Below are 20,412 nucleotides of genomic sequence, written 5' to 3' on the forward strand. Positions count from 1 at the left end.
AAACAACACACCATTCTGCTTTTTCGCTGCTGACCACAGAAACATCTGTCTGTACCTCGGACTACAGAATCCCCTAACACAATTGATGTCTTGGAACCCGACATACCACTTATTGCATTACAGCCAGTCTCAATACCAGAAACTTGGCTGTTTGTGCTATGTTCCCGAGAATCCATCACCCCCTACATTTTCCAAAACAGCATACCTGTTTGAAATGGGTATATCCACAAAAGATTCCTGCACTAACTGCCTACCTCTCTTACCTTTTCTGGAGTTAACTCATCTATGTGACTGTGTCTGAGACTTTCCCCCCTTCCTATAACTGCCATACAACACATACTGTTGCTGTTGCAAATCCCTCATTGCTTCTAACTGTCTCTCCAACCGATCCATTCGATCTGATAAGATTCGCAGCCAACAGCATTTATGGCAAATATAATCCGCAGTAAACTCTCATCTGACAAGAAGTACATATCACTCTATTAAAGGCCATTTTTGCTCCTTCACAATCTACAGACCCAGAAAATAACACTGTCTTATTCCTCCACAAACAATGCCCCAGGTTAAATTAATAGTTATGGCTTATATTTTAAGTTTAATCAAGAGACATATCTCCAAAAACATATAATCAAGAAACAACCCACTCTACTCACTACTGCAGATTTGCTGTAGGCCACACTTAAAACAATGATGAACTTATCTGATTCTGTGTTGTGAACTTCACTCAACAGTTCCTCCAAGATCAGTTGTGAATTTCACTGTTTGTTAATTTTCCCAGATGCATTCCGATATCCAGCGATACATGAATTCAAACAGCAAAGGCAGTAACTGTGCAGGTTCTCTCTCTCTCTCCTGCACTGACCTCACCATGTGCTTCCTTTGTCTGTTCTTCTCCCTTTCAAAACTGCTGTTGTTTTGACTTTTTCTTCCCAAAGTTCCAAAACAATGCAACAGCATATAAAACAGTAATTTCTGTTCCTGGCATTCGAGGAAATCACCTCCAGCACCTAAAATACCTCAGAAAAGGTGCAGCTGTTACAGACAGAAATTTTTCCCGTCCTCCATTTTGGATTACCCAATCTCCTGTTTTATTATTTTTCCTGATGTGATTTTGTAGACCTCAATCAGGTCCGCCCTCAATGTTTTTTTTCTAATGAAAACAGTCCTAACCTACTCAACCTCTCTTCATAGCTAGCACCTTTCATACCTGGCAAAATCCTTGTAAACCTTCTCTGCACCCTCTCCAAAGTGTTCACATCCTTTTGGTAATATGGCAACCAGAACTGTACACAGTATTCTAAATGTGGCCAACATCGAGTACAATTTTAACAGGACCAACCAGCTCTTACACTCAATACCCCGTCCAATGAAGGCAAGCATACCATATGCCTTCTTGAGCACTCTATCCATCTGTGTAGCCACCTTCAAGGTACAATGGACCTGAACTCCCAGATCTCTCTACTAATCACTTTTCCCAAGGCTCTTCCGTTTATAGTATAGTTGGCTCCAGAATTAGATTTCCCAAAATGCATCACTTCACAGTTGCCTGGGTTGAACTTCATTTGCCACTTCTCTGCCCAACTCTCCAGTCTACCTATACCCTCCTGTATTCTTTGACAGTCCCTTATGCTTTCTGCTACTCCACCAATCTTCATGTCATCTGCAAACTTACTCATCAGACCAACAGTGCCCTCTTCCAGATCATTTATGTATATTACAAACAACAGTGGCCCCAGCACTGATCCCTGTGGAACACCACTGGTCACCTTTCTCCATTTTGAGGAACTCCCTTCAACTACTACTCTCTGAATCCTGTTTCTCAACCAGTTCTTTATCCACCTAACTAGAACACCCTGCACACCATGTGACTTCACTTTCTCCATTAGTTTACCATGGGGAACCTTGTCAAACACCTTACTAAAGTCATGTATATGATAGGGTAAAAACAATGACTGCAGGTGCTATATTCCTGATAAAGGGCTTTTGCCCGAAACGTAAATTTTACTACTTCTCAGATGCTGCCTGAACTGCTGTGCTCTTCCAGCACCACTAATCCATAATCATGTATATGACATCTACAGCCCTTCCTTCATCTATCAACTCGGTCACTTCCTCAAAGAACTCTATTAAAGTTGGTAAGGCACGATCTTCCCCATACAAAACCATGTTGCCTGTCACTGACAAGCCCATTCTTCTCCAAATATAAATAGATTTTATCCTTCAGCACCTTCTCCAGCAACTTTCCCTCCACTGATATCAGGCTACTGGTCTGTAGTTACCCGGAATATCCCTACTACCTTTCTTGTGCAGGGAGACAACATGAGCAACCTTCCAGTCCTCCGGCACCTCACCTGTTTTTAAGAATGCTACAAAGATATCTGTCAGGGCCCCAGCTGTTTCCTCTCTCGCCTCTCTCAGCAACCTGGGATAAATCCCAACTGATCCTGGGGATTTGTCCACCTGAATATCCTTTAGCCTACCCAGCACATCTTCCCTCCTTATGTCAATGTGATCCAGAGTAAGCAAACTTCTATCTTTAATCTAAACATTCATTATGTCCCACTCCTCAGTGAACAATGATGCAAAGTAATCATTGAGAATCTCACCCATTTTCTCAGGTTCAACACACAACCTTCCTTCCTTATCCTTAGTGGCCCAATCCCTTCTCCAGTTACCCTCTTGCTTCTTATATATGAGTAAAAGGCCTTGGGATTCTGCTTAATTTTGTTCGCTAAAGTTATTTCTTGACTGCTTTTAGCCTGTTTGATTGCTCTGTTAAGACTGGTCCTACTCTACTGATATTCTGTTCTGTTCTTAGTTGCCTGGACTTTATGTACGCTTCTCTTTTCCTCTTGGCTAATCATAGAGTCATAGAGATGTACAGCATGGAAACAGACCCTTTGGTCCAACCCGTCCATGCCGACCAGATATCCCAACCCAATCTAGTCCCACCTGCCAGCACCCAGCTCATATCCTTCCAAACACTTCCTATTCATATACTCATCCAAATGCCTTTAAAATGTTGCAATTGTACCAGTCTCCACCACATCCTCTAACAGCTCATTCCATACACGTACCACCCTCTGCATGAAAACGTTGCCTCTTAAGTCTCTTTTATTTCTTTCCCCTCTCACCCTGAACCTATGCCCTCTAGTTCTGGACTCCCTGACCCCAGAGAAAAGACTTTGTCTATTTATCCTATCCATGCCGCTCATAATTTTGTTAACCTCTATAAGGTCACCCCTCAGCCTCCGACGCTCCAGGGAAAACAGCCCCAGCCTGTTCAGTTTATCCTTGTAGCTCAAATCTTCCAACCCTGGCAACATTCTTGTAAATCTTTTCTGAACCCTTTCAAGTTTCACAACTTCTGTCCGATAGGAAGGAGACCAGAATTCAATGCAATATTCCAACAGTGGCCTAACCAATGTCCTGTACAGCCGCAACATGACCTCCCAACTCCTGTACTCAATACTCTGACCAATAAAGGAAAGCATACCAAACACCTTCTTCACTATCCTATCTACCTGCGACTCGCACTTTCAAGGAGCTATGAACCTGCATTCCAAGGTCTCTTTGTTCAGCAACACTCCCTAGGACCTTACCATTAAGTGTATAAGTCCTGCTAAGATTTGCTTTCCCAAAATGCTGCACTTCGCATTTATCTGAATTAAACTACATCTGCCATTTCTCAGCCCATTGGCCCATCTGGTCCAGATCCTGTTGTAATCTGAGGTAACCCTCATTGCTGTCCACTACACCTCCAATTTTGGTGTCATCTGCAAACTTACTAACGGTACCTCTTATACTCACATCCAAATCACTTATGTAAATGACAAAAAGTTCAGGACCCAGCACCAATCCTTGTGGTACTCCACTGGTCACAGACCTCCAGTCTGAAAAACAACTCTCCACCACCACCCTCTGTCTTCTACCTTTGAGCCTGTTCTGTATCCAAATGGCTAGTTCTCCCTGTATTCCATGAGATCTAATCTTGCGAATCAGTATCCCATGGGGCACCTTGTCGAACGCCTTACTGAAGTCCATATAGGTCACATCTACTGCTCTACCCTCATCAATCCTCTTTGTTACTTCTTCAAAAAACTCAATCAAGTTTGTGAGACATGATTTCCAACGCATAAAGCCATGTTGACTATCCCTAATCAGTCCTTGCCTTTCCAATTACATGTACATCCTGTCCCTCAGGATTCCCTCCAACAACTTGCCCACCACTGAGGTCAGGCTCACTGGTCTATAGTTCCCTGGCTTGTTCTTACCGCCCTTCTTAAACAGTGGCACCACATTTGCCAACCTTTAGTCTTCCAGCACCTCACGTGACTAGTGATGATACAAATATCTCAGTAAGAGGCCCAGCAATCACTTCCCATCTTCCCACAGAGATCTTGGGTACACCTGTTCTGGACCTGGGGATTTATCCACCTTTACCCGTTTCAAGACATCCAGCACTTCCTCCTCCGTAATATGGACATTTTGCAAGATGTCACCATCTATTTCCCTACAGCCTATATTTTCCATATCCTTTTCCACAGTAAATACTGATGCAAAATACTCATTTAGTATCTTCCCAGTTTTCTGCAGCTCCACACAAAGGCCGCCTTGCTAATTTTTGAGGGACCCTATTCTCTCCCTAGTTCCCCTTTTGTCCTTAATGTATTTGTAAAAACACTTTGGATTCTCTTTAATTCCATTTGCCAAAGCTATCTCATGTCCCCTTTTTGCCCTCCTGATTTCCCTCTTAAGTATACTCCTACTTCCTTTATACTCCTCTAAGGATTCACTCGATCTATCCTATCTTACGTATGCTTCCTTCTTTTTCTTAACCAACCATTTCTCCTGCTATCCACAGTTCACGAATCTTGCTTTTCCTATCCCTTGTTTTCAAAGGGATATGCCTATGCTGCACTATCTTCAACCTATCTTTGAAAGTCTCCCACATATTAAATGTGGACTTTCCTTCCCATCTCCTTCCAAATATTGATATAATTAACCTTGGCCCAGTTTAGTACTCTTCCCTTAGGACCATTCTCATCTTTGTCTACGAGTATTCTAAAACTTACAGAATTGTGGTCACTGTTCCCAAAGAAATCCCCCACTGCAACATCTACCACCTGGCTTGGCTCATTCCTCAACACCAGTTCCAACACAGTCCCTTCCCTCGTCAGACTATTGACATACTGCTCTAGAAAACTTTCCTGGATGCTCCTTACAAATTATGGCCCATCCAGACCTCTGACACTAAGTGTATCCCAATCACTGTTGGGAAAATTAAAATCTCCCATCACCACCACCCTGTTGCCTCTACATCTTTCCATAATCTGTTTACCTATTTGTCCTTCTACTTCACGCTCACTGTTGGGAGGCCTGTAATACAGCCCCACCAATGTAACCGCACTCTTCTTATTTCTCAGCTCTACCTATAATGCCTCACTGCTCAAGCCCTCCATCGTGTCCTTCTTTATCACAGCCGTGATATTATCCCTGACCAGCAATGCATCTCTTCCCCCCTTTTTACTTCCTTCCCTGTCAAGCATCTATATCGTGGAACATTTAGTTGCCAATCATGCCCTTCCTTCAACCAAGTCTCTGTGATCGCAATAACATCATATTCCCAGGCACCAATCCAAGCCCTGAGTTCATCTGCCTTAACCATTATACTCCTTACATTAAAGCATACGTACTTCAGGCTGCCAGTTCTTTCGCGTTCATCTGCTCTCTGCCTACTCTTCCTCTTATTAATGCTAACTTCATGATCCTTTCAGTCTCTAGTTTCCACCTCACTGTTTACTAGTCTTCTCTTCTGGTTCCCAGCCCCCTGCCACATTAGTTTAAACCTCCTCATTGGTGGCAATGTTGATCTTTAAAGGGCCTTAATCCCTTCCTAGTTACTCTTTTGCCCTTAATGTACATAAAGAATCTCTTTGGAATCTCCTTAACTCTATTTGCCAAAGCTATCTCATGTCCCCTTTTCACCACCCTCATTTCCCTCTGAAGTATACTCCTTCTGCCCTTATACTATACTAGAGATTCATTCAATCCCAGTATTATACCTCCTTCTGTTTCTTGACAGAAGTCTCAATTTCTCTACTCATCCAGTATTTCCTGGAACTACCAGCCTTGCCATTCTGTCTTTGAACTCTTGTTATCAAATTTTTAAAGCCCTCCCACTTTCCAACCATCCCTTTGTGCTTCAGATTTCTGAAACCTTTCCTCATTTAGAACATAATCTATGTCTCACTTCTTCTGACCACAGTGCATAAACTCACACTTTGCCACATTGTATTCCATTTGCTACTTCATTGTCCACTTGCTGAGCATGTCCAGTTTCTTCTGTAGGTAAAAACAATGACTACAGATGCTGGAAACCAGAGTCTAGATTAGAGCTTTTTTCTCTCACTTATCTCTCCACCCTTCAGGCTCTCTGCCTGTATTCCTGATGAAGGGCTTTTGCCCGAAACGTCGATTTTACTGCTCCTCGGATGCTGCCTGAACTGCTGTGCTTTTCCAGCACCACTCTAATCTAGACCCCAGTTCCTTCTGTAGCCTCCCTGCTTCCTTCCATTTATGTTTGTGTCATCTGTGAACTGAGCGACAATGCCCTCATTTCGTTGTCCACATCATTAATGTGGAACATGAATAATTTTTGTCCCAACACTGACCCCTGTGGAACTCCACTAGACACCGGCTGCCATCCTGAAAAAGACCCCTTTATCCCTACTCTCTGCCTTCTTCCAGTCAGCCAATCCTCTATTCACGCCAGTTACCGACCCCTAAAACCATTACCAATGATGCACCTTTCGACTGTGATCGGATTGGACTTTCCCGGTAATGTGATTGCAAGTTTTGAGGGGAGGGGACAGGAAAACAATAGATAGCCTATTTTGAGAAGTTTCTCTGACACATTGCTACCACTACATAAGTTTCTTAAAAGCAGTTGGAGACTTGATCATTGCACAAAAGTGGTATCCAATTAAACTGATCATGACCTCAATTATATTTGATGTTGGGGAGGTGGTCGGTGAACAAACACATTTCCACTAGCAGAGTGGCCCGATTATTGCATGTGAAGGCTGCCATTTATGTGGAAGAGGTCTCCCTGTGGCTGGTGGGGAATGACTGGTGCTGACTGGTGGCACGGTGGCTCAGTTGTTAGCACTGCAGCCTCACAGCACCAGGGACCCAGGTTCTATTCCAGTCTTGGGTGACTGTCTGTGTGGAGTTTGCACATTCTCCCCGTGTCTGTGTGGGTTTGCTCCAGTTTCCTCCCACAGTCCAAAGATGTGCAGGTCAGGTGAATTGACCATGTTAAATTGCCCATAGTGTTAGGAGCATTAGTCAGAGGGAGATGGGTCTGGGTGGGTTGTTCTTCGGAGGGTCGGTGTGGACTTGCTGGGCCGAAGGGCCTGTTTCCACACTGTGGGAATCTAATCTAATCATACTGATCTACGCCTCATTGATAGATCCACAGTCAGAAAAAGCCAAATTCACACCTCAATTAATTCCTTAAAAAAATTTTCCCTCTGAATTAACAGCATTGGCCCTTGTAATCTTAATTTTAAATACATAGATCTGAAGGTACCTCCATACTGAAACACTCATATGACACCCAACTGCTCGCAGCGGCTCTCATCTCTCTCAGTAGGGCTGCCAAGGTGGCCCTCCAATTAGGCTGGTAGCATTGGGATTGCTTTCAATCTGTTGGAACACTGCCATTAAGTGTAAACTTGGGATCCCCAACTGGTCCTGAAGCGAGTGTGATAATCCACCCCAATAAATATTCCATCTTTAATTTGTGGTTGGCTTAACATCCTTGTGTTTGCAATCAATGCCCTCATTAATAAAACCTTGGAAAACTTGTGCTTTACTAAGTGTTCTGTTAAATATTCTACCATCTTCAAAGATATATGCACTATTTAGCTTGAATTATCTGATAATTCTTCTTGTTAAAATGTATTACCTCACATCTTTCCACATTAAATTTCATCTGCCATGAACCCTCTCATTCTGCCAGCCAATACTTTTTTCCAGTCTATCATTATACTCCTCAATGATTACTACACTTTGGAACTTCATGGGATCTGTATGTTCACAAAATTGTGACTTGTACCTACAGTTCCAAGTTATTAGTTGAACAAATGCTTCACTAAGCAGAACTTCAAACACACTGCAGAAGCAGGGAAGATTGAGAAGAACCTGAGCCTTGGTGTCACCTGATTAGAACATCAAGAATATTCATCACTAGGAAGCACTGTACAGCTTTTCCAGAAAGTTACAACTCAGGTTCAGTTGCATTTAGAAGGAGACTTAATATTTGAAGAATAAAGGAACCCTTTCATGATGGATAATCTTATTTTTATTGCTATGGAAGTCAATTCAAGTAGGTTTATGCAAAATAGTAGATCAGATCCTGACCCAACACTCACACTTTCAGCTTGGTGCATAGACCTGCCTTCATTTCTGCCAGGAGCTGTAACAGTGTTTCCAAAAGAATTTGAGAAGAATTAACCAAGAACTCCCGACCACAGGCCACAGCAGCCACATCTGTAATTAACAAAACGATCGTAAATAATTTCAAAAAGTCACCACAACTGAAAGATTGGATTTTCATCCACGGAGATATACTATCACAAGTAAATTGAAAGTGCACTCCCATGTTAGTGATCTGACTGTAACTGTCAATCTGACTTTAATATTGTCAAGATGGAAGAATAATGTCAAAATCATGCCTCGATATGGCTTTTAGTTTGATTAGGAAAGGAAGTAAATTAAGCAATGAGTGTACCAACTGGAAAGGCACGCAGCCACTATTGAGAGCGTGAAACTAGTACAATGATAATTCAATTAAGTTGTTGGTAGAAGTTCAATTTGGCAGAGAACTCTAAATTTTAATGAGCTATATTGATGTGCTGTCAAAAAGTGGGAAAAGGAAGCTAGGAAAGCCTCATAGGAAAAGGTGCAGGCTTAATGAAAGGAACAGGCATTGGCACTGAGTAGCATATCTAATGGGGGAGGGGCACAGAAACATAGAAAATAGGAACAGTGGTAAGCCATTTGGCCTTTTGAGCCTACTCCAGCATTCATTATGACCATGGCCGATCATTCAGTTCAATTGTCAGTTTCTGTTTCTCCCCCATATCCTTTGATCCCTTTCGCCCCAAATGTTATATCCAATTCCTTCTTGAAATCACATCATATTTTGGCTTCAATTGCTTTCTGAGGTAGTGAATTCCATAGGCACACTATTCTCTGGGTGAAGAAATCTCTCTCCTCATCTGAGTTGTAAATGGCTTTCCCTATATTCTTAAAACTTTGAACTCTGGTTTGGACACCGCTGCCATCAGGAACATCCTTCCCACATCAACAGTGCCCACTAACTCAGCTTGTCCAAATCACACTAAAGCATCTCTGCATTCCCCTCACGGCTCACTCGCCCACTCAGCTCCATGCCATTTCCAACTTTGGAGATATTACATTTAGTTCCCGCATCCAAAACATTAGTACACACTTTGTGAATAGCTGGTGCCCTAGCACTGATCCCTGTGATATCTATTAATCAAGGCATGCCATTCGGAAAAAGATTCATTTATTCCTATGCAGCTTCATCTTTAGTTGCAGCGAGGGCAGAGAGAACAAGAACTACCGGGAAGGTGAGTAAACTGTTTCAAAAGCTTCACCTGGGAGTTTGCGGCCTCCATTTTAAGGGCCACGAGGGCAGAGAGAACGAGGACCAGGGGGCTGCCGGGAAGGTAAGCACACTGTTTAAAAAGTTTCACCTAGAAGTCCGCTGCTCCATTTTAATTGCAGCGAGGGTGGAGAGGGCAAGGACCAGGGGGCTGGCGGGAAGGTACACAAACCATTTTAAAAGCTGATATATTCGGGCAGTGGCTGAACCGAAGACTCTACCCATGTAGTGTCTCCCACCCGCCCTCCTCCTCTAACCAAAAAAAAGAAACTTTGTGGTGTGTTGATAAGATAAGGATTTTGGGAACTTAAGGTAAGTTGGTTAAAAAAACTTCTTTCCTTTCTCGTAACGTTAGCCTCAACTGAGGGAAAGTTTAAGATTAAAAATGGCAGGAGATCTCAGACCTGTGTTATGCTCCTCTTGCTCAATGTGGGAGCTCAGGGACACAGCTGGTGTCCCTGGCCCCTTCACGTGCAAGAAATGTGTCCAGTTGCAGCTGTTGTTTGACTGCATGATGGCTCTGGTGCTGTAGATGGACTCATTTTGGAGCATACGCGATGCTGAGGCAGTCATGGATAGCATGTTTAGTGAATTGGTCACACCACAGATTAGGATTATTGAGGGAGAAAGGGAATGGGTGACCAAAAGGCAGAGAAAGAGCAGGAAGGCAGTGCAGATGTCCCCCGCTGTCATCTCCTTCCAAAACAGGTATACCGTTTTGGATACTGTTGGGGGAGATGGCTCACCAGGGGAAGGCAGCAGTAGCCAGGTTCATGGCACCGCAGCTGACTCTGCTGTACAGAAGGGCAGGAAAAAGTGGCGGGAAGGGCTATAGTCATAGGGGATTCAATTGTAAAGGGAGCAGATAGGTATTTCTGTGATCGAAAACAAGACTCCTGAATGGTATGTTGCCTCCAAGGTGCATGGATCAGGGATGTCTCGGATCGATTGCAGAAAATTCTCAGGAGGAAGGGTGAACAGCCAGTTGTCATGGTTCATGTGGGCATCAATGATATAGGTTAAAAAAAAACAAGATGAGGTCCTACACGAAGAACGTAGGGAGTTAGGAACCAAGTTAAATGGTAGGGCCTCAGAGATAATAATTTCAGGATTGATTCCAGTACCACGTGCTAGTCAGAGTAGGAATGATAGAATATTCAGAGTGAGGGATGGTGCAGGAGGGAGGTGTTCAGATTTATGGGTATTGGGACTGGCTCTGGGGGAGGTGGGACTATTACAAATTGGATGGTCTACACCTGGGCCAGACTGGAACCAATGTCCTTGGGAGTGCTTTTCCTAACGCTGTTGGGAAGAGTTTGAACTAATGTGGCAGGGGGATGGGAACCAAATGAGGAGGTTAATGGACAGGAAGGAGGTCGTAATTAAAACCTGTAAAGAACTAGATAATGAAGTAAGTGTGACTAAGGGGAAGTGTAGGCAGGAAGCGGTGGGTGAATACAGAGGGACTGGTGGTCTGAGGTGCATTTGTTTTAATGCAACAAGTATAGTAGATAAGGCAGATGAACTTAGGGCTTGGATTAGTACCTGGGAGTATTATGTTATTGCTACTACTGAGACGTGGTTGAGGGAAGGGCATGATTGGCAACTAAATGTCCCAGGATATCGATGCTTCAGGCAGGATAGAGAGGGAGGTAAAAGGACTGGAGGAGTTGCATTACTGGTCAAAGAAGATATCGCAGAGGTACTGAAGGAGGGCACTATGGAGGACTTGAACACTGAGGCAATGTGGACAGAGCTCAGAAATAGGAAGGGTGTGGTAACAAAGTTGGGGCTGTATTACAGGCCTCCCAACAGTGAGCAAGGGATAGAGGTACAAATATGTAGAGAGATCATAGGAAGATATAAGAGCAATAGGGTGGCGGTGATAGGAGATTTTAACTTTCCTAAAATTGACTGGGATTCACTCAGTGTTAGAGCAGAATTTGGAAGGAGCATTCAGGAGGGTTTTCTAGAGCATTATGCAAGTAGTCCAACTCGTGAAGGGGCCATACTGGACCTGTGTTAGGTAATGAGCCCAGCCAGGTGATTGAAGTTTCAGTGGAAGATTACTTTGGGAATAGTGATCACAATTCCATAAGTTTTAGGATACTCATGGACAAAGACAAGAGTGGTCCTAAAGGAAGAGTGCTAAATTGTGGAAGGCCAACTATACCAAAATTCGGCAGGAGTGGGGAATCTAGATTAGGAGCAACTGTTTGAAGGTACATCCACATTCGATATGTGGGAAGCTTTTAAAGTGAGGTAGATTAGAGTTCAGGAGAGATATGTTCTTATGGAAATGAGGGATAGAAATGGCAAGATTAGGGAACCATGGATGACAGGTGAAACTGTGAGACTAGCTAAGAGGAAAAAGGAAGCTTACATAAGGTCTAAGCGACTGCTGTCAGACAAAGCTTTGGAAGAACATCGGGAATGTAGGACCAACCTGAAATGAGAAATGGAGAGGGCTAAAAGAGGTCATGAGATATCCATAGCAAGCACGGTTAAGGAAAACCCCAAAGCCTTTTATTCCTTCACAAGTCCCCAGTTCTGGATAGGATCTATCCCAGGTTACTAAGGAACACAAGAGAGGAAATAGCTGGGGCTTTAACAGATATCTTTGCAGCATCCTTGAAAACAGGGGAGGTCCCAGAGGACTGGAGAATTACTATTGTTGTCCCCCATTTTAAGAAGGGTAGCAGGGACAATCCAGGTAATTACAGAACTGTGAGCTTTACATCAGTGGTAGGGAAGCTACTGGAGAAGATTCTGAGGGATAGGATGTATACTCATTTGGAAGAAAATGGGCTTATCAGTGATAGGCAGCATGGTTTTGTGCAGGGAAGGTCATGTCTTACAAACCTAATAGAATTCTTTGAAGAGGTGACAAAGTTGATTGATGAGGGAAAGAATGTAAATGTTACACACATGGACTTTAGTACGATGTTTGATAAGGTTCCTCAAATTCCTTCCCATCTAAGCTCTTAACACTATGGTAGGCCTGGTCTATGCTTGCAAAGTTGAAATACCCTAAGTTACAATGCTATAATTTTTGTAGCTATCTGTGATCTCCCTACTTAATTGCTCCTCAATTTCCTGCTGACTCTTGTGATGGGCCTGTGATGAGTCAGCTGAGTTTCTGGTCAATTGTAACCCCAAGGATGTTGACAGGTGGTGATTAGGTTGTCTCATTTTGGAGATGGTCATTGGTTGGTGCAAGATTGGCCCATGTTTGAAAGACACAAAATGGCCAACAAGGGTTAAATTAATTAAACAGCCTGCTCCAGCATTTAAGCGAAATTTATTTCTCCCTCCAACTCTATTTTGATTTAGTCCCTACCCTCCCCTTCACTATCTTGATCACACAGCACTGCCCTTTGATGTGAAGGGCAGTGTTTGTCACTGGCCACCCGGGTGTTTTCCTATCTTCCTGGTGGTGGAAATTGAATAAAGATTCGTGCACTTTGTGTCTTTCACTGTGTCTCACACCTGCACACACACACCATGGGTGCTGGGGAAAAATTAAGCACTAAAAAGAAAAAATAAAATAAACAGGTGTTTCACTGGCCACTTGGGTGTTTTCCTATCTTCCTGGTGGTGGAAAAAAAAATTTAAGCGAAACTTAATGGTACCTTTGAACAAGCTAAATAGGAGACCCTACAAGTGACTTTCCGAGATGCTTTGCTAAGAGGATATCTAAGGATAAGACACAAGTTCATTAAAATACGACATGTGATTAATTCTAGCCTCATTAATGAAAGGGTGTTGTCCCATTCGTTAGCATCACCAGTTCGAACAAGGGGTGTAAATCTCAACCCATAAACCAGTCAGCCTAACTCATTAAACAGCTATGAAACAACAGCTAAGGTTATTTTGTAGTAATCAGTTATTTCTTTGACGTTATTCACAATATTAAGAAATAGGTTTTCGTTAAAGATTCTTCAGATAATCATAGAAATAGATTTCAACATAATTATAGATACATATATAACTAAAGTATAATAGAAGCATTAGGGAATAAACATTTAAATCTAGATGTAAATGTTAACTAGACCCAGGCCTGGCATGTCCTGAATGAAATAGATTGTTCATAACTTATTAATTAAAAAGTACAACTAACTTGATATTGGGAAATTAATACGACTACTCTTACAGAAGCTAGTTCAAATCAACTGTCTTTTGTATGTTTTAAATTTATAATTGGGACAGTTGAAAATGTAAGAGGAATAACAGAATTTCAGAGAGATAGCACATGGACCACAATGAATAACAGAATTCAAGCAGTCCTTAGAGATAAGCAAGACTAGGACAGACTTGAAAGAGTATAACCAGTAATTTTGGAATGTGAATTAATAGGATGCATAGAAAGATCCAAGGCCCAGAGATTTCAAACACCATGAGATCATGGGCACGTGGGGCTGTCCATAGGAATACCAATCATTGATTATGTGTTTCACAGGATTGGGGTGCATGGAATAAGGGGGAAAGGACACAATGACCATGCTGTATGCAATTACAGTAATACAAAATGTATAAAACTGCTGTATTTCACTGTAAAAATCAGATTGCATCTCTTCCAATCTAAGATGTAGATCAAGGGAACGATTGGGTTCTCATGATGAAGCCAGATTCTGGGAAGATCTTTTGGCCCTCTCCCTTCAGTAACTAATTTTTGCTTGAAGAAAAATCTGCCACTTGCCTGAATCTTGTCTTCCTCCTCGATCTTTGTTCCTGGTTGGGGTTTTCGCTCCTACAGATTGGCGAGGCAGCCAGGAACCTCTGCTTGAGGCCGGCATACCTTGGACAATGACTTGGGTGAGTATATTTATTTACCACACTTTTAGATGGCGTGGCACTCAGTGTGTTAGAGGTTCTGTCAGTCAGGGCAAAGAAAAACGTTTTTAATTGGTGTGAGCAGGAGTAGACAGAATTATATGTGCGGTGGTAGGAAGTCAAGATTAGAGTGGTGCTGGAAAAGCACGCAGGTCAGGCAGCATCCGAGGAGCAGGAAAATCGACGTTTTGGGCAGGAGCCTTGGTGGTGGTGGGGAGTGCCCAGTGTGAAAGCGAGTAGAAAAGAGATAGAACATAGAAGAATACAGCGCAGTACAGGCCCTTTGGCCCTCGATGTTGCGCCGATCCAAGCCCACTAACCCACTATCCTCCATATACCTATCCAATGCCCGCTTAAATGCCCGCTTAGATGTGATGGGTATGTGAAAAAGAGTGAGGCAGAGTGCCTCAGGTGCAAAAGGAAACATGAAAAAAGATTAATAAGAGTTTGAAAATCCTCGAGCAAAAACAAAACTATAAATAGAAGCAGCAGACTTAGCTGGGAGGGAGTCCAGGAGAATGGCAGAAAAGAACTGGGAAGAAACCCACTGGTGTCCAGACCAGTCTGTTCTGCAGACAGTGTTTAGAAAAAACAAAGTACTAATTAAAGACATGACAGAGGATGGTTGGAATTGTGAGGGAACTGGTAGCTAGATCAGCAGAAAGAAAAGGGACCAAAGGATTAATCATCCTTGTGGCTCTGTTTAAACAGAATGCCAAAAAGGCACACAAACCAAGCTAAAATAGCTGCAGTGTTCATAAGTTAGAAAGAGAGAGAGGGAGACGGCTTCATGTGCTAGGTAAAAACAAGGGCTGCAGATGCTGGAAACTAGAGTCTAGATTATAGTGGTGCTGCAAAAGCACAGCAGGTCAGGCAGCATCTGAAGAACAGGAAAATCGACGTTTTGGGCAAAAGCCCTTCATCAGGCTTTTTGTGCTTGTTCACTGAATCTTGCAGAAGTGTTAATTCTTTGTGGTCTGGTTTGAATGCACCTTTGTTGATGGTTACTTAATGTTGTCTTGGAACAAACTTGGTTAGAGACAAAAAAGCTGCAGATGCTGGAATCCAAAGCAGACAGGTAGGAGGCCTGAAGAACACAGTAAGCCAGGCAGCATCAGGAGGTGGAGAAGGCAATGTTTTGGGTGTAACCCTTCTTTAGGACAAGCTCTGGCTTGTGGGATGCTACTCAGGTAAAATGGATCCGGTCATGATGGGACAACACTCAGATGTTTAGCCATCCAAAATGCTACCTGGGCACTAACATCATGGACACAACTAGGGAAGGTGATACTACAGTCCCCACATAGTATAGTCCAGCTATTGGAAGCTGGCAAACTGACAGGTGTTATAGACAGTGAGCCAAATGGGAAGCCGCACTGTTGTCAGAAGACAAGCACACTGAAGTGGTTAAAGATAATAGAGAACCCAGCAAGCTTTGTGAATCAGGAAGGAGAGACACATGATTGTATCACCCACATAGAACAGAAGAAAAGAGGCAGTGTTGAAGAGCCATTAAAGAGGCCAGATGTGAAATCCATGTTTGTAGATAGAGCACAGAAGTGTTAGGATGGTAAGGCCCGTACAGGATGGCCCATGGTTAATTTGCAAATGGAGCTTTGGGCAGGAGGAAGGATAGAAGGATGTCACTCTGCCCAGATAGCTGAACTAAAAGCACTTATTTCTGCCTTATAGTTAGGGAGAGGACAAAGTGACAGACGAAGGACACCACATTGACTGGGACAACACATCCATCCTAGGGCAGGCCAAACAGAGACACACATAGGAATTCCTAGAGGCCTGGCATTCTAACTAAACTCCATCAATAAACACATTGATTTAGACTCCATTGACCATCCTCTGAGAAAATCAACCAGAACTGATATCACCCACCTTAACAGACCAAGACACATAAATAGAAAGCGGGACAGAACACCAGCGCTTCACCGGAGGCTCACTGACGATGTTGCCTAGCACGGTGACGAAATGTGTATAAACAATCCTTCCAGCTCAGCGAGCAAACGTACAACCTGAGCTACAAATCTCAAAAATCACAGAGGACAGAAGGTTAACATCTACAGACAGTACATATGCCTTCATAATGGCATGGGAAAGACAAGATTAAGTTACCTCAAGTGGTAGTATAATTCAACATGAGACCCTAGTCAAGGATGTAGTGGCTGCAGCAATTGAACCAAAAGAGGCAGGAGTAATTAAAGTAAAAGCATGCAGTAAGATTCAGAAACCAGAGCAGAGAGGGAATGACTACACAGACAGTGCAGTAAAAGCAATGCTAGAACACGCAGTGATAATGATGGTAGCTGTGAGAGAGCAAGAGGCCAAAATGATGAATGGAACATTTGTACTTTACAAGCTGCAGCTAGTGCACAGGAAAAAAGCAGAATGGATTAAAGACAGGGCAGTGTTAGGAGCAGATGATATTTGGAAAAAAGAAGGTAGCTCCCACACCGTGCTAACAGACTGTATGCAATGTTTTCCATGGATTAGCACACATAGGGAGGGATAAAATGATACAACTAAAATCTAACTGTTGGTGATGGAAAGGATTGCGAAAAGATACAGCCAAATTTTGCCAGAAGTGCATTGCATATGCACAGCCAGAATCAGGACAAGGAATTAAAATTAAAATGACCCAACAGCCCTGTCCATGGAGACAAAGAACAAAGAAAATTACAGCACAGGAACAGGCCCTTCGGCCCTCCAAGCCTGCGCTGATCCAGATCCTCTATCTAAACCTGTCGCCTATTTCCTAAGAATCTGTACCCCTCTGCTCCCTGCCCATTCATGTATCTGTCTAGATACATCTCAAATGACACTATCGCGTCTGCCTCCACCACCTCCGCTGGCAACCCGTTCCAGGCACCCACCACCCTCTGCGTGTAGAACTTTCCACACATATCTCCCTTAAACTTTTCCCCTCTCACCTTGATGACCCTTAGTAATTGAGACGCCCACTCTGGGAAAAAGCTTCTTGCTATCAATCCCGCATGTATCTCCCAATATTTTGTAGACATCACTCAGGTCCCTCCTCAATATCTGCCTTTCTAATGAAAATAATCCTAATCTACTCAACCTCTCTTCATACCTGGCATCCTCCATACCTGGCAAAATCCTGGTGAACCACCCCAGCATCCTCTCCAAAGCATTCACATTCTTTTAGTAATGTGGCGACCAGAACTGTACACAGTATTCTAAATATGACCGAACCAAAGTCCGATACAACGGTAACAACACTTGGACTCAGTACTTTGCCTGATGAAAGAAAGCATGCCGTATGCATTCTTGACCACTCTATCGACCTGTGATGACACCTTCAGGATACGGTGGACCTGAACACCCAGATCTCTCTGTACATCAACTTTCCCCAGGGCTTTTCCATTTACCATATAGTTCGCTCTTGAATTGGATCTTCCAAAATGCATCACCTCGCATTTGCCTGGATTGAACTCCACCTGCCATTTCTCTGCCCAACTCTCCAATCTATCTATACTCTGCTACATTCTCTGACAGTCCCCTTCACTATATGCTATTTCTCCAACCTTAGTGTCATCTGCAAACTTGCTAATCAGACCACCTATACCCTCCTTCAGATCATTTAGATATATCACAAACAACAGTGGTCCCAACAGTGACCCCAGTGGAACACCACTAGTCACTATTCTCCATTTCGAGAAACTCCTTTCCACTACTACTCGCTGTCTCCTGCTGCTCAGCCAGTTCTCTATCTACCTAGCTAGTACACCCTGGACCCCATGTGACTTCATTTTTTTCTATCAGCCTACCATGAGGAACCTTATTAAACACCTAACTGAAGTCCATGTATATGATGTCTACAGCCTCTCCCTCATCAATCAACTTTGCAACTTCTTCAAAGATATGGAGGCTGGTACAATTGCAACATTTACAAAGGATGAGTATATGAATAGGAAGGGTTTGGAGAGATATGGGCTGGGTGCTGGCAAGTCGGATAGATTGGGTTGGGATATCTGGTCGGCATGAACGGGTTGGACTGAATGGTCTGTTTCCATGCTGTACATCTCTGACTCTAAGTTGGCAAGACATGACCCTCCCTGCGTAAAACCATGTTGCCTATCACTGATAAGCCCATTTTTTCCCAAATGTCAATAGATCCTATCCCTCAGTGTCTTTTCCAGCAGCTTCTCTAGCACTGACAGCAGGCTCTTAGGTCAATAGTTACATAGATTGTCTCTGCTACCATTCTTAAACAATGGGACATTAGCAATTCTCAAAGGACCTCACCCATGTTCAAGGGGGCTGCAAAGATATCTGTTAAGGTCCCAGCTAGATTAGATTACTTACAGTGTGGAAACAGCCCTTCGGCCCAACAAGTCCACACTGACCCACCGAAGAGCAACTCACCCAGACCCATTCCCATACATCTAACACTACAGGCAATTTAGCACGGCCAATTCACCTAACCTGCACATTTTTGGACTATGGGAGGAAACCAGAGCACCTGGAGGAAACCCACGCAGACACGGGGAGAATGTGCAAACTCCACACAGACAGTTGCCTGAGGCGGGAATTGAACTGTGAGGAAGCAGTGCTAACCACTGTGCCACTATTTCCTCTCTTACTTCCCTCTCAATAACCTGGGACATATCCCATCTGAACCTGGGGCGTTGTCCACCTTAATGCCTTTTAGAATACCTAACACTTCCTCATTCCTTATGCCGACTTGACTTAGAGTAATCAAACATCTATTCCTAATCTCAACATCTATCAGGGGCAACGTGGTGGCTCAGTGGTTAGCACTGCTGCCTCACAGCACCAGGGTCCCAGGTTCGATTCCAGCCTCGGAAGGTTATGAGTCATAGTGGTTAACAGTGGTCAGCACTACACCTCACAGTGCCAGGGACCCGGGTTCGATTCCAACCTTGGGTGACCGCCTGTGTGGAGTTTGCACACAGGCGACTGCCTGTGTGCGTTTCCTCTGGGTACTCCGGTTTTCTCCCATAGTCCAAAGATGTGCAGGTCAGGTGAATTGGCCATGCTACATTGCCCATAGTTGTAGGTACATTAGTCAGGAGGGAAATGGGTCTGGTTGGGTTACTCTTCAGAGGGTCAGTGTGGACTTGTTGGGCCAAAGGAACTGTTTCCACACTGTAGGGAATTTAACCTAATAATTCTGTAAAGATAAGTGCCCGGTTAGAAGATTGGACAAAATATGGCACGGTGATTAGCACTGCTGCCTCACAGCGCTAGAGACCGGGTTCAATTCCCACCTTGGGCAACTGTCTGTGTGGAGTTTGCACATTCTCCTGGTGTCTGCGTGGGTTTCCTCCGGTTTCCTCCCACAGTCCAAAAATGTGCAGGTTAGGTGAATTGGCCATGCTAAATTGCCTGTAGTGTTAGATGTATGGGAATGGGTCTGGGTGGGTTGCTCTTCGAAGGGTCGGAGTAATCTAATCTAATTATGCCCCTCTCCTCGGTGAATATCGAAGTAAAGTACTCATAAAGAATCTCACCTATTTTCTGTGACTCTACGCATATCTTTCCTCCTTTGTCCTTGAGTGGGCCAACCCTTTCTCTAGTTACCCTCTTCCAACTTATCTACAAATAAAAGGCTGTTTGCTCAAGATATTTCATGACACCTTTTAGCCCTCTTAATTCCTTGTTTCTAGTTTCCCGATGTTCTTCCAAAGCTTCATCTGACTCAGTTGCCTAGATCTTATTCTGGATCAATGGTGCTGGAAGAGCACAGCAGTTCAGGCGGCATCGAGGAGCTTCAGCAAAATCGACGTTTCGGGCAAAAGCCCTTCATCAGGAATAAAGGTAGAGAGCCTGAAGCGTGGAGAGATAAGCTAGGGGAGGGGGGGGGTGGGGAGAGAGTAGCATAGAGT

The 20,412-nt window shown here is 43.6% G+C and overlaps 1 protein-coding gene across 1 annotated transcript in view; it reads right to left on the bottom strand.

Moving 5' to 3' along the window:
* LOC122554864 (heat shock transcription factor 2 binding protein) overlaps positions 1 to 20,412 on the bottom strand; it is a 132,104-nt gene that overhangs the window by 35,546 nt on the left and 76,146 nt on the right. Inside the window, exon 6 of the mRNA XM_043700211.1 lies at positions 8,439 to 8,556. Within this exon, the coding sequence (XP_043556146.1) occupies positions 8,439 to 8,556 (118 nt within the window). The remainder of the gene's footprint in view (positions 1 to 8,438; positions 8,557 to 20,412) is intronic.

Source organism: Chiloscyllium plagiosum, chromosome 12 (assembly GCF_004010195.1).
Source record: "Chiloscyllium plagiosum isolate BGI_BamShark_2017 chromosome 12, ASM401019v2, whole genome shotgun sequence".
NCBI lineage: Eukaryota > Metazoa > Chordata > Chondrichthyes > Orectolobiformes > Hemiscylliidae > Chiloscyllium > Chiloscyllium plagiosum.